Source organism: Polypterus senegalus, chromosome 17, assembly GCF_016835505.1.
Source record: "Polypterus senegalus isolate Bchr_013 chromosome 17, ASM1683550v1, whole genome shotgun sequence".
Lineage (NCBI taxonomy): Eukaryota > Metazoa > Chordata > Cladistia > Polypteriformes > Polypteridae > Polypterus > Polypterus senegalus.
Genome location: NC_053170.1, coordinates 92142856 through 92157436, shown reverse-complemented (window position 1 = coordinate 92157436; position 14581 = coordinate 92142856). Strand labels below are relative to the sequence as shown.

Sequence of the window (14581 nt, the reverse complement as noted above, 5' to 3'; positions counted from 1 at the left end):
ATAGAAATCAATGAAGTTTTTACAAAAAGAAAAATCGAGTTAAGGACAAATTTCTTTAGCCTTTTTAACATTCTCATTAACGGCTCATTGTAACACCGTCACAGCTGACAAACCAAAGGGAATATAGCAATATGGTGGCATCCTGCCCAGCACGTGAGCTTGCCTTGTGGCACTTTGCATGAGCGGATAATATTCATAGATTACCCACTTTAGAACCACTTTTATTTTTAAAATATTTTAACATTGAACTTTACAAAATCTTAAAGCCTATTAACTCTTATGATTGATTGACTGATTGAGTGATTGATTCTGCTCATAGACCGGGCAAAAGCTCTCCCTATTGAAGCAAGGCTGTGAGCTCCCGACAAACACAAGACTCCAAAATCTGTGGCTGTCAGGAAAGTTCACAAAGTCCAACAATGCAAATTCTCCAACTGCCAATTGAGTAGCAAGTCTGAAGTGGTGAGGAATGAAAGACGCTATAAAAAGTATAGGCTTTGCAAAATATGTTCCAAAAATGGCTGCATTTAGAGCAATCTGGTGCAATGTATAAACTAAGGGGAAGAGAGCAATGTGTTGGCATGCTCGCCTAGTGGTGCCCTGAATGAATAGAAGTGCTGCACTGTATGCCCTCTTGTGCACCCTGCCCATCTGCAAATTACTTTGGACAAAGGCCTGTTACTTTATGTGATTGATTGATTAAATGACTACCACAATTATCACAAGGCCGATCTCAGTTTAACTAAAGCAGGAAGGTGGCTAATATTAACATTTACGATTTAGTCTGACCCAACCAGACGAGCCTTACTTACTCATTGTGTCCAGGATGTGTGCTGTTGGCCTTGGAGCTGCCTCTTGATCTGTAAGCGGATTGTCCTTTTTGTGCTGAGCGGGTGGTGGTAGGCCTGTAAAACAAATGAAAGCAAATTATTAGGACATTGGATCTAAAGGCATTCCTTTAAACTATTTTTCTTGATCCCACAGCTGCTTCTTATTATTAATGTAATGCCAGTTAATTCACAATTCTTTTTATATCAGCAAGAAGGCACAGTGACTACCATGCCAAAATGTTAGCTACCACACAGCTGGGATGAAACAGCAGAAGGGTGCTTAAAAATAGATCTTCACTTTACGCTGAAGGAAATTCCTTTCAAATCAAATTATTGTAGTTCAGTGCCTTTCATGATGGAAGATACCACAAAACGTCATTTATCCAACAATGACATGTTAATGGAATCTCCTAATTAACATGGGGAATTTCACACACTGGTTATAATTATATTGATTATTGTTCTGTTTTGCTGCTAATGAAAAATTTGTTCTGAGATCTTTCAGTTAAGGATAACAAGAAATTTCTGTGTAAAGTGGTTATACTCACTAATGATGATGCCAAACGTGGAAACGTGTTGATTAACACAAGCAAATAAGGATTTCACTGGATTCTGAACTTGAACACCAGACAAGCCTCTGCATTTTGAGTCATCTATAGTGGCTTGGTGACACATGCCGGTACTCCTGCCAGGAGAATTGCAGTAGTCCATACATTACAAAACCAAAGCCTGAATGAGAAGTTGTGCTACATACTCTGTCAGATATGGTCAGATCTATGCGGATATTGTATAGAGTGAATCTGCATGACCGAGAACCTGTAGCAACTGTCTTTGAAGGACAGCTGGACATCGATTACCACCCCAAGGCTGTGTGCTGACTTGGCAGGGGTTAGCGATAATGAACCAAGCTGAACAGCGTTGGCGTGCTGAATACACAAACATTTTGGAACAGATCATTAGCTTGGCACCACAATTTTGTGTTCATGTAGCCATATAACTTATAATGAGTATGTCTGTTGCCACCAACGTGATCACCAGTTTTGTGATGGGTGACATGATTGAATGATCATTATAAATGATGGTAAAGCATTAATGAAAGTATCCAAGCTTAGGACAATTCTTATTTTCATCTCAAATCTGTCCTGAAAATTGTTAGTTTGGACAAAGAGTTTCTTAATAGTTACTATTATGAATCTTTGAAAAAGTAACTAAGAAATGTATATATTCTATTCTCTGATTATTTATTTATTTATTTTTTTTTAATGTCTTGGAGGTGAAATCTTTTTGTTACTGCAGCTTTAACATTTTGTGACGTTTTGCACAGCCGTGGCCATGTCATATATTGTTGCTATGCCCATTGCCAGTCAAGCGATTTGGAGAGCCATTTGACACAGTGAATCATCCTTCCCTGCCATGTAAGACGGTGGCATGCTTGCGTTACTTTATCTGAACATATGATAAAACGTGAAATAAAAAACAAAATAGTGTTACTTAGGGAGGACAGATTCTAGGTAACTTTACGACTTTTGAAATTAAATTTTGAGTAAATTTGGTCTTCTGGGCTTTGGCTCTGACATTTTGTTTTTTCTTTTCTTTTTTGACCTTTTGCCTATCTTTGATCATGAAGCCCCTCCTCTTTGGTAATTCTGTTTCTCTTGTTTTCTGGTCATATTGTTTGGCCATGGGCTTCTATTGTTGTTCACAGGTGCTACAGTTTTACAAAGATTTCCTACCCTAGGTTTTTGAATCTCATTTCTGTTTTGTCAGTCATGCTTTTTTCTATCTTCTGGTTTCCTTGAAACCTGCCTGTCCCCTGACCACAATTTTATTTGCTGTTATTTTCAACATCTTCATCTCCTTATTTGTTTCTGTCACCACCACCAAATGCTATAAAACTGGTGGAAAGACAAAAGTGGGAAGTAGAGTGCGAGGGAAAAGTTGAACAGAGTCAGTAAATGTGAAAAGTGGGCTTCAGTGTGGTATGGAAAGGTGGGTAACTCAACAGACAGGGCAATGACCTCTAAAAGCAGGCCTGTGAGGACAAATGGGCTTCATTTCTGTGTTTGGCTGCCTGTACTTTCGAGCAACACTTGTATGTGACCTGCCCTTAAATATTCAAAGAAGAATAAACAGTCTCTGTTTGGATGTCCTCCACTTTGTGGCTTTTTCTGGGGTGTGGAGAGCTGCCAGGAGGGTGCTCCCCTTTTATGGCAACAGGACATACTAGTGAAGCTGCCTTAAATCCTGTGTTAAAATGTAAAATTGCTAAAAAAAGGATTTGTTAAAAATATGTCCTAAATTTGATTTTTGGCATAATCACTTGATAATAAATGTGCTGGTACGCAGCATGTTGCCAGAGTCAGCATTTTGGCACTGCAGAATGGACATAGGCCAGTTATTCAACAGTTGGGAGTGAAAGTTTATCTTTACACAGTTTGTTGGTATCAGGATGGTGCAGAGGTTCAACAAGCTCTCTACCAGCTTCAGACCCATGGGATTAAATCTTGGTCCAGTCACTTACTGTGTGGTGTCTGCATGTTCTCCCTGAGTTTGCATGGGCTTTTTTCTCCAGGTTCAGTTTGCCCCCATATTTCTTGATGGAGTTATATGCTTTTATCCGTGTGTGGTTATTCTTTTCTGTAGCCCTCTCTGCCTTGTAACTCCAAACTTGATTAAGAGGTTTTGATGATAGAGCTAGGTGCCTTATAGGATTACTAGGTGGTTCCCACCTGCTATGCGCAGGCCACTTTGCGTCTCTGCCACAAGAAGACGCAGTAACTCCTCTGAAACCCCCTCTTAAACAGTGATACAATGGGAAACAAATACTGTTTTGGTTTTTTTTACCTCCTCTTTGCTCGATCAGCTGCTGCAGTGCTGCGTGATTTGCATCTTGCACGGCGCTTTGAACATTTAAAAGCCTCTACAGCAGCTGTCCTACTCTTTGTCTTTTGTTTTCAGCCCCGGGTGTGGTTAAATCTTTTGGCACAAAGTCTCGTCTCGCGGGACGTGAGTTCTTGATATTTTTTAGTTTATTATTTAAAAATGGAATAAGAATCTAAAAATCTAACAACATCTGATGCAGGCTCTGATGTGGGCACCCTGCCCGGGGTTTGTTTCCTGCCTTGCGCCCTGTGTTGGCTGAGATTGGCTCCAGCAGATCTATGTGACCCTGTACTTAGGATATAGCGGTTTGGATAATGGATGGATGGAAATCTAACAACATCACATTAAAGTTTGATAAATTCTGAAAAGAATTATACCAAACATATATATGTAGCTTTTAAAATAAGCCAGATTTAAAGCGTGACAAAAAACGTGACATAAAATCATTGCACTTTTAGGCTTAGGATTTTATATATAGAGAGTAGATAGGATGATTAGAGTCAAGTGCAGTTCTTACTTGCATGTACTAATCAACGTGCAACAGGTCACCACCCTCTGGTTTGATTTACCTGACCTAAAAAATCTGAAAATAAATTTATCATAAACAGATGAACAACCAGTAAATTCCAACAATAGTTTGTACACCATACATATAAAGAGGCTACAGCTAATGTGTGTGAGCGGGTTTGGCAACTGAAAAACTTGCCATGATTTTATTCCCTCCTTACTAATGTAGATCACACATCTAGTATTTTGTGAGTGAAGAAAATCCTTGAAGTAAATTTTTTACTGCATCTATTGTACAATATCATTCATATCTAGTTATCTGCTATATCTATTATATAGTGCCTTTCAGGTCTATATACTGTATTTATTTTGTCCTCTGTTTGCTTAGACCAGTGCTTCTCAAATAGTGGGGCGCGCCCCCCCTGTGGCTCCGTCAAGGGGGGCGCGTTTGACCTCGGGGAACAGGCTTTTTTATACTTGTACTTGTACTTATAACAATTTTATAGACAAATGATACTATTTATAGTCACGCGGGGGGCGCGAGATGTTTTCTTCTTTCTAGGGGGGGCATGACAGAAAATAATTGAGAAGCACTGGCTTAGACTGATAGATTCAACTGCTTCCAGTTTTACTTATAGCTCATACATCACAATCCAGGACTCAGTCCAGTTCTTCTTCTGCGGACCTTTGCTAGTGTTTTTGTATCTTTTTACAATACAGATACCACAACTACATGTAATATTTTAGATGAAGCATCATCTGTTTGCCTTATAGCTTACAAAAACCTCCCTTGGTTTATACTAAACACAGCATGAGCACCATGTAACCCCGCATGCTATTAGCCTTCTCAATCAATGAGGAGTCCAATAAATTTGCTACTTTAATTTATGCACAAAGGTGAATGGATATTAATTGACCTTCTCTCTTCAGGTCAAATCACTTTTCTTTCTTTCTTTCTTTCTTTCTTTCTTTCTTTCTTTCTTATCCAAGAACACAAAGATGGCTTAGTGAACGTAAGGTTTGTAATGTATCAATGCACTGATTTGCCTTAGAGAGAGGCTACATACACAATATCCTCATCCCTTGATTTTCAAGCTAGTAGAGTAAGAGCCTTGTGATGACACAAACTCTGAACAGGTTATGGGTTGCCAGAAAACCACGCCAGGAGCAATGTTTGAAAAGCAAGCCAACCCTGAAAGGGACAACTTCCCACAACCACACTCACACCCACACATAGCCAAGTCTTCAATTAAACTACATGCACATGTCTGGAGTAACCAGTGCAAACCCAAACAGCCACAGGTGCAAAGTCTGCATAGGCAGAGGCTAGGCCAGCAATCGAACCCAGGTCCATAATGGGTGTAAGGCAACAACACTTAAGCACTGTGTCAGTGAATTGCTATTTGTGAAAAGTGTTACATACATAAAAATAAATTGACTGCTCTGGTATTGTATGACTTTTCCAACACTATTTTGAGAGATAACAGCGATTGAAAATAAAGCTCACCTTTTGTAACAAAACGTCAAGAATGCCTAAGAGGAGACAGCTCCAGCAGCATGCTCAGATAACAAACATGCAATTAGAAGCCCAATCAAGCTGAACTGCTCTTGCATTTTGATTATAGGCATTAGTGTGTTTTTGTCTACAGAAGTGCACTGTAAGCAGTCCTCACACGACTAAACACTGTTATAACCAAAGGCCATTGCATCCCTCAATTAGACGTAAAGACTCAGAGTGGCGGCAGTGAGGTCAGAATGAAGAAACTGGAGCAGACCTGCATTGCTTCATCAGCAGTCATCAAACCAGGCGAGTGAGTAGGAAGCACAGAAAGCCTGATTCCATTTAAAATGCATAAAATGAACTGAGCACAGCGTGTGCACTAGGGGGCCCCAGGTAGATTCACTAGCTGCTAGTCATACACGTATAAAGAAACAACAAAATCTAATTTACACTTTCAAATACAATTGTTACTGATTAATGAATTGATCAAGAGGCTCATTGTTTGATTGATAGACTGATTGATTATTTATTTGATTGTCAAAAGACAATCTAGACTACAGACTGATTAGTTGATAAATGATTGCTTGACTGAATGATGCATCAAATCTGAGTGATTGATTTACAGCCTCCTTCTGAATTCTAATTGGATGATTAGTGGTTTGGTTGGCTGGCAGACTGATATTTAAATAAATCACTACCTGGCTGATTGACAGCTTCTTTCTGAATTCTGATTGGTTGATTAGTTGTTTGACTAGCTGGCAGGCAGACTGATGTTTAAGTAAAGTATATTCTGGCCAATTGACTCACTGAAATATCAGTAAACCCCTTTTTTCAATCTTAAATCACTGCTTAGCTGTAAACAAACATTCCAGCAAGTGTCCTAGGTGCAGCCCTATCCAGTTATTATCACTGTATGATTATATGGAGTAATTTATAATCTTGTTTAGATGTTCTGAATCACTGCAATTGATTTTGAATTTCTCACTTAGAAACTCATCAAGTGCTTTTACATAGTTAAACTTGAGGGCAAAATATAATCACAATATTTACCTAATATTTAAAAATGGAAGTATAAATTTTCAGATTACGCTTCAGGAGAAATATTTGTTCAAGAACAGTTTGACTTCCTTATCAAGAAATAACGTCTGTCACCTAGTGGTATGAAGGACCAGCATATCCAGTACAGTATAATGTGGATTAAGAGAGAAGGACATGGTGAGTTCTAATTATTCAAGGAATTCCCACAGTTCACATCCAACATTCCTACAATGCATTTTTTCTTTTTTTTTTCATCATTTCACTAGGCAAAAAAATGAGATCCTGACACTCTTTAATATGAGCCCACTTTCTCATTTTAGCAAGGGGTATTCTTTATAGCTCAAAGAGGTAAGGAAACGCTGTCTTTCTCAGGGGCTCAGAGTTCACAGGCAGCCCCTCTACACGAGGATGTGAAACAAAGCAGGGTGATGTCCTGAATGACTTTTTGTTGGGGCCTTTGGTGGCTTGTCCAGGGCCATGTTTTTCACTATATAATATGAGACCCAGCAATTGAAGTTCAGATGTCAGAAGCCCATCTATTTACTTTGTTGCTAGATAAGCTGTCAGGTATGCAGTCACCCTGTCCATGTGAGGAAGTTAAACAGGAAAGTCTGAATTGGCGTGATTTCTCGCTTTTGACATATCACATATATCACCCACCTTCTGCTGGGACTCCTTCTCAGGTAAAAGACCACTCGCTGTCTCTCCAAGTTCCACACAATAATCTCCCCATCAAAGCTGCCTGTTGCTACAAGACCTAATGAAGGGCAGTAGTCTACTGTCAGGATGTCCTCCTTGTGAAGATGACCATCGAGCCAAGAAATGTCTGCCATGATGTGCACATCCTGTAAAGGGAACCAACATTCTTAGCATTGATTGGATTTTAGACAAGTCATTTATGAATGCTGTAAGAGAGAGCTGTCAGTCGCACATTTGTCATTGGGCCACTTCATTAGTGACGAGCACCCTGAACATGAAATAAACCACCGTTATGTGTTTGGAATGGTGTCTCGTGGACACTTTATATAGCATCTTTACAGCAGACACCATCTGTAGGTCCTCAATAAATCACTTCAGCTATCTGAGCACAAATTAAAGATTTATGTGAACGAGAGTACTAGATGTGAGAAATAATGTGGCAAGAAATTACTGTAAAAGAGAACCATTGGGCAGATTTGCGAATGTGACGTTATTACTATAAAAGGTACTATGTTAAGTAAGGATTTGTCAGGCAGTGTGGTTTTTTTAGTGGCTATGAGATTAGACTGTAAAGGTTGTAGATTTTGTTAACTCCACCGATACTCTGTGTGACTCTGACCTGAGCTCCACACATAGACACTGTAGTACACAATAAGATAAACCAGGTGGAAATTCTGTCTCTGCCTTGGTGGGGGTTTCCTTCCATTTCCCAAAGATGCCCAAGTTAAGCTTATTGGCGCTTGTAAACTGACCCCATGTGAGTGAGCCCTGTATTGGACTGGGTTTGTTCCTGCGTTGAGCCAAGTGCTACAGGGAATCTAGTCACCATCCCAAAGCTTACAAGTGACTTAAAGACAATCTGGAATGAGATGTGTGGTCATATACATACAGTTAACTTATAATGAATGTGTTTTTGTGATCATTGAACATGATTTTTCACATACGTAATTATATTTTAGCAATATGCTTGCTAGACCACAAGCAGGAGTTTACTTTCAAGAAACTTAAGTGTGCCCAAAGGTTAAAGTAACCAGATGTCACTGTTTTCTGTGAGCCTAATTGATTTTAATGCAAACAGGTTTAGCTTACATATGACTGGTTACATTTTACATAATAACTTACTAATTATGGCCAAAGGCAGTAACCTGGAGATTGTAAATGGAGGCTTAAGTAAGGTTGTCAACTGAAAATATACTGTAAATAGTTAATAAAAGTTAATTGGGTACCTGGTTAATGGAGAAAGCTAATACTGATGTACTGATTGGTCAGCAGGCATTGTCTGTAAGTAGTTCATAAAAACTAACAGATGATGCCTTAATGGAAGTTTATGTAAGGTCAGCAAGTGTTCTTATTTGATTAATTAAATTTGAACAAAGCAACTGTTCTAAGGGTATAAAATAGCAGTACAGTGTTATACCGTGTTAGCCATAGATTGATACAGGAGAAAGCAGGGTGAAATGCCACCTTTTATTGGCTAACTAAATACTGTAGATTACAAATACAAGCTTACGAGGCAGCTAAGGCCCCTTCATCAGGCAAGGTGTAACAAAGAAACTGAAAAATACTCTTGCTTATATTGGGACAGCAAAGTGATTTTTTTTCTTTCATCTTAACAACCTTTTTGTTCAAATGTTAGCAAAATGAATACACCTGAGATGAATTAACCCTGAAAGAAGAGAACAATGAACTAATAAAATGTAGAGATAAGATAACCATCACTAGAGAAAGTCCTGTAAGGTTTGTTTGAAGTGCATTGTCTGTAAGATCGGCCACTGATGTAGTCAGCTGGTCAGTCAGTCTGTTAGTCCACATATCTGGTCATAAAACTCTTGTCTCTATTCAGACCATTTTGGAGAGTGTTGAATTTAAGCATAAGTTTGTATTCCTATTCTCTCCGCTCCTGTTGGGTCTTGAAATTACCCATAAGCACAGTGACCCTCAGATCATTTATGCTTTGGCCATTACTGTTAAAGTGTGCTGCCACTGGAAGATCAATACTGTTCTGATTAATATGAAATCTATGTGAGTTCATTCGCTGGCACAATGTCTGACCAGTTTCCCCTACAGTGTTGTCCAGTTTTGGGGCACCTTATGCACATGATTAGGTAGACCACATTAGCAGATCTGCATGTGAACAGACCCTTTAATTTATGCTCCAGCTGGCAATGTGGTATAACTACCTGATCTGTCGTGTAGATATGTGCACAGGTGCCAAACCTGTTCTGCAGGCAGGGAGATGTGCCACTTGCTGCCGAGCCACACATTGAGTTTTGGACAATCAGTTGTTTGAGGTTTGGTGGTTGTCTGAATGCAAGGAGGGGAGGTTCTGGGAATATATCCTTCAGTTTATTGTCTTTCTGTACCATGGGTTGAAGCTCTTTCATAATTTTGCGAAGTGTTTCCAGATGTGGATGATAAGTTACTACTAGTGGGACCCGGTTCTTGGTTTCTGCACCTTTGTATTCCAGAAGGTTTTCTCTGGGTATAACCGTAGCTCTCCTGATTTGGGAGTGTATCCTTGTTTGATGAAGTTTGTCCTGAGTTTCTGCAGTTGTGTGTCCCAATCCACTGGGTCTGAGCAAATACGAGTTATAAAATAGCATACAACTCAGGTTTTCCGAGATTTTCCTTTGGACCGATGGAAGACATCTTCTGTCTATACCTAGGACAATGCCTCCAGCTCCTCTGAAGTTGGACATATGATTGTCAAAGATCCTACAGTTGTACTGTTCTAAAGACTTCCTCAGTTGTTGGTTATAGGAGTAAATACAACTTTAATAGCAAGTTAAATCTATCCTTTCTATTATACCATTATTTTTGTGCCTTTAATATCTCCGTCATAGTTACTAGGAGGGATATAATGTCTCAAGTATGACTATAATTCTAAAAGAGTTACAAAAGTCCAAAATGGTAGAAGGCTAGAAATTACAAATGGACAAATACCAAAAAACATTTGTTATAAAATACAAAAAGGCAGAGGTTTGGAAAAGGCCAGAAAATACAGAAAAGTGAAAAATAGCTAGAAATTATTCTCATGGTGTAACATTCAGGTGCTTATGATGAATTAGTTAACTGATTTGAATGTTGGAGCGTTTGTTATTTCCTCATCGAATCAGATATCACATTTTTGTTTGTTAAATATTTTTGCATCAGTGAGTCGTATATGAAATAACAGTGATAATAGAATGCAATTACATGTGATAGTAGACTACATGAAACACTTGCTTTTGAACAGTTATAAATATGGCCCTAATAGGCTCGTGGTGGCTCAAACAGCTTTCACAGACAGCACAGTCCCAACTCATGTGATGCCAAACCAGATTCAACTGATGTGCTATTGTTTGCTGTCATTGGTTGTGGAGGGACTGTGACTAATTGGACTGCAACTGACACCAAAATAAGCAAAGAAGATGATGGATGGGTGGTTGGGTCAGGAATCCATTTTCTAAACTTCTAGGAATTTCAAAATCCCCTGCTTGAAGCAGTTTACTTGTGTCAAGACTGCAAAATAAGTTATTTTTAGTAATTTAGCTGCTGCACAACCTAGAAATATGAGAGCAAACACAAAGAAACATTCTGGTCAGCCACTTTGCTCAACTGCTGTACCTGCTTTAAGAAACCTCTAGCACCTGATTGAAAGTTACAGTCAAACTGCTGGAGAGCTGAATTCAAAGTAGTAGCCACGTGTTTTCACAGGTGAAAGCCTAGGATGCTATCCTCACCCCCCAAAGTCAACCAGCCTCTTAAGCTCCAGTCACACTCACTCACCTCAGGGTTGGCCATATTGTATAGTGCCAGCTTTTTGTTCCAGCCTATGGCCAACAAACGATGCTCTTGAAAACTGATGAGCCCTGTTACCTCTGCTTCACCCAGTGGTTGCAGCTTGTGCAAATTGTGGCCATTTTGTATGTTCCAGATCTGAAAAGTTAATATTTGATTAGAGTGTCAGAAGCATACATTTCCCTGTACTAGGCTACAGGTCACATAAAAGGATATCATTGGATTTCTCTATATAACTATTTTGAACGAAGTTGTGAGATTTCTGAGAATTTCCTCCAATAGTCAAATAGTACCAGACTGCAGTCTTAAATAGGGATACTATAATGACGTCAAACGTAAGAGTGCCACAAAAGCACATGCCTAGCATTGACACTGTTGCCAACGTCATCAAGACCACATGATGTCAAGGACTACACAATAAAGCAAGTGACATATTTAATGACTAAAAATAGACAACACTGAATCTAGGTTTCACAAAATTACAATTAATGACAATCAACCTTCTTCAAAACAAAGACCTCCTTAACAACCTGGGATAAAATGGAAGCGTCAACCCTAAATGAATTTCATGGCCATGTGGATGGATAAATGTTTTAAAGTAACTTTTGTGAAAAACACTCTGTAAACCAAAGAAAGATTGACTGGTTGGTTTGCTCATATATTTAAGATGTAACGGGGTGACATGACAAAGCAACTTAGTGACTACTGAATCAAATGACTCAGTTGATTTTTTGCATCCACTACCCTGTTACTTTGTTCTGTTTTCCTCACTATTGTAACGCATTTAGTCCTAAATACTTCATTTGGATTTTATTGATGCACCTTGGAGAAAAACATCCAGATCATGACCTCTAATTCCACAGTTCTTGTGACACACTAGCACCTTCAGCTCACTGAACTAATGGAGAATTTCTCCATTTAAACTTTAAAGGGTCCATATTCACTGTCCCCTTATTACAGAGCTCCCATGTCAGAGGTGCTCAGCCACTGTCCCCCTTCATCTGATCTGGAAAACCCAAAGATAGCTAATACAACAATGGCAGTACAATTCTGACCTTGATTGTGCCATTCCGGGCCCCTGTTATAAGGCGTCTTTGGGAAACGTCAAAGCTCACACATGTTATTTCCTCCTTGCCATGGACATTGTTTAGCTGGAGACACTTTGCCCCTGTCTCGACATCCCAGACAGCCAGAGACGAATCTTCACAAGCGGTAACAACCTGCGACAAAGAGCAAATGTAGTGAGACTGACACTCACACTTGCCTTCAGATTACTCACAAACATGCAGTATGCTTCACAATGTCACACACCTAATGTGTGTGTGTAGAGACACACCCTTGACAAGCATATATGCATACACTGGAAAATTTGGCTAAGACACTTATACAAATTATAGATATGTACGTGAGTGTGTCAAATGTAATGACAACAACAAGCACCTGGAAAACATATACGCACTTATAGACATACACCTGTGCACAGACGTTTTCACACAGTGACACAAATCTGAAACACACATATGCAGGCACACATATTCTTCTTCTGACACATGCTTCTTTTAGCATACACAAGCATACAACACATACACTCAGGGACACAAACCCAACACACACACACACTAGCGTGTAGACAATTTACACACAGACGCTATGTGCCTACTCTGACACAAATGCAGCTATCTGTGATACGCACTTAATCACACACATGTCTGTGTACCGTGACATGCACTCAACATACAAAACCTCATGTACAGTTTGACAGGGGAGCCCAGCAGGGACTGTCACTGTCCTCTTACTGCTCTAGTGCTGGACAGGAATCAGGCTGTAACATGCTCAGGTGCCAGGTACTCTGGCAAAAGGGTCATTGACAGTGGCAGTAGGCCATCATCCACAACCTAGGACAGTGGGTCATGAGTGGGTCACCACTCCAATGATTGCGTTTGTTTCATCCCCTGCTCTGATGATTGTATACAACTCATCAAGGTGCATGCCCATCACCTTGGTGGGTCACGAAGACACATGGGAAAAATTGGGTTGCAAATAGATTCTTTTGAATCTCTCTTATTATTGCGTTAAAGAATGGTGTTATTTTATGGAATGATTTCTCAGAATGACTGCAACAAAATGCAGACACCTGAGAAATAAGCTGAAATGTTTTTTACTCATGATCTGCTGTCCCTTAAACATTTCACATAAAGGTTTTGTTGACCAGAACATTTCAACTTCAGACTTTTGATTTACACCTTGGTGCACACAAAGTGCAAAGAATGCCAGCTGCTCTTCACAAGTGACATCAAGAATTGGGTTTCAGTGTGTGCTGTTGAATCCACTTCTGTTGGGCTCAGTCACAGTTACATCCAACATACCTCCACTTATAAACAGACAGGACGGGGTCATCTGTACTTCTGCGTTGCGCCTTAAAAATCCAATAAATGGCAGCTTTGAAAGTTGCTCGACCCTCTTGTGACACCACACACATTCAGAAGGGGTGTCACAAAAAGCCATCGCCTCTTTATGTGTCATTATGGCTAGAACTAGAAGCCTCCATGCCTGCTGGCCATTTCTGAAGAACTGTTACTATTATACTGATTAATGTTGGGGTCACAAAAGGCTAAGGGGATGTAGGCTACAGCTCCGGTTAACCCATGTACAAGCCAGACTGTGGGGTTACCTGAACCTTTTAATAGAAGACTGTGATCCAGGGCTGAGGTCACAATTGGGGCATTGTGTCAGCTCTTTCCTCACTCCACATTTAGATCCATGTCTTCCTGACAAGACTGAAATCGGAAGGAGAGTGAACTAGAGTTCAGCTTGCAGGAGAAAAAAGAAAAGTGGAAGGAGTAGACAAGGGCAACATGAAAGGCTTATTCTTAAATTTTCACTTTGTTTTCTCCTTTACTTTCAAAGTCCTGTACCCTTATTGTTTTTTGTTTTGTTTTAATAAACCCCTTTCTTATCTTGAATATTTGGTCAGCTTTGTGTTTTGTCAGTTCAGGGTCTCCAAGGACAGCCACTTATGGCCACAACAGATAGATACACACACACACACACACTCACACACATACACACTCACACACATACACAGAGCCTCCTGGGTGCATATATTAATACACACCTGACATACGAGTAGAGACACACACCCAGCAATTGCATACACATACAGACACAAACCCGACACCCATGCACACCTTTAAATGTCACTCCTTCGCTCTCATGTTCCACTCATTCTCTCCTCTTTATAAGGATGTCTTTAATAGGCCGCAAATGAAGGCCCTCTCTACCCAGCATGCGCTCTGCTCCGGTCAGGAAGATTTGTTGTTTTCTCACCATCTCTTATTGCACA

General features: G+C 39.8%; 1 protein-coding gene across 2 annotated transcripts in view; it reads right to left on the bottom strand.

Annotated features, from left to right (window-relative positions):
- The window catches only part of LOC120517406 (WD repeat-containing protein on Y chromosome), a 96965-nt gene that overhangs the window by 10671 nt on the left and 71713 nt on the right, over positions 1 to 14581 (bottom strand). For both annotated transcript variants that reach the window (XM_039739722.1, XM_039739721.1), the window contains 4 exons: positions 12294 to 12458; positions 11227 to 11376; positions 7420 to 7604; positions 813 to 905 (listed from right to left, as the gene is read on the bottom strand). In XM_039739722.1, coding sequence (XP_039595656.1) covers positions 813 to 905; positions 7420 to 7604; positions 11227 to 11376; positions 12294 to 12458 — 593 coding nt within the window. The remainder of the gene's footprint in view (positions 1 to 812; positions 906 to 7419; positions 7605 to 11226; positions 11377 to 12293; positions 12459 to 14581) is intronic.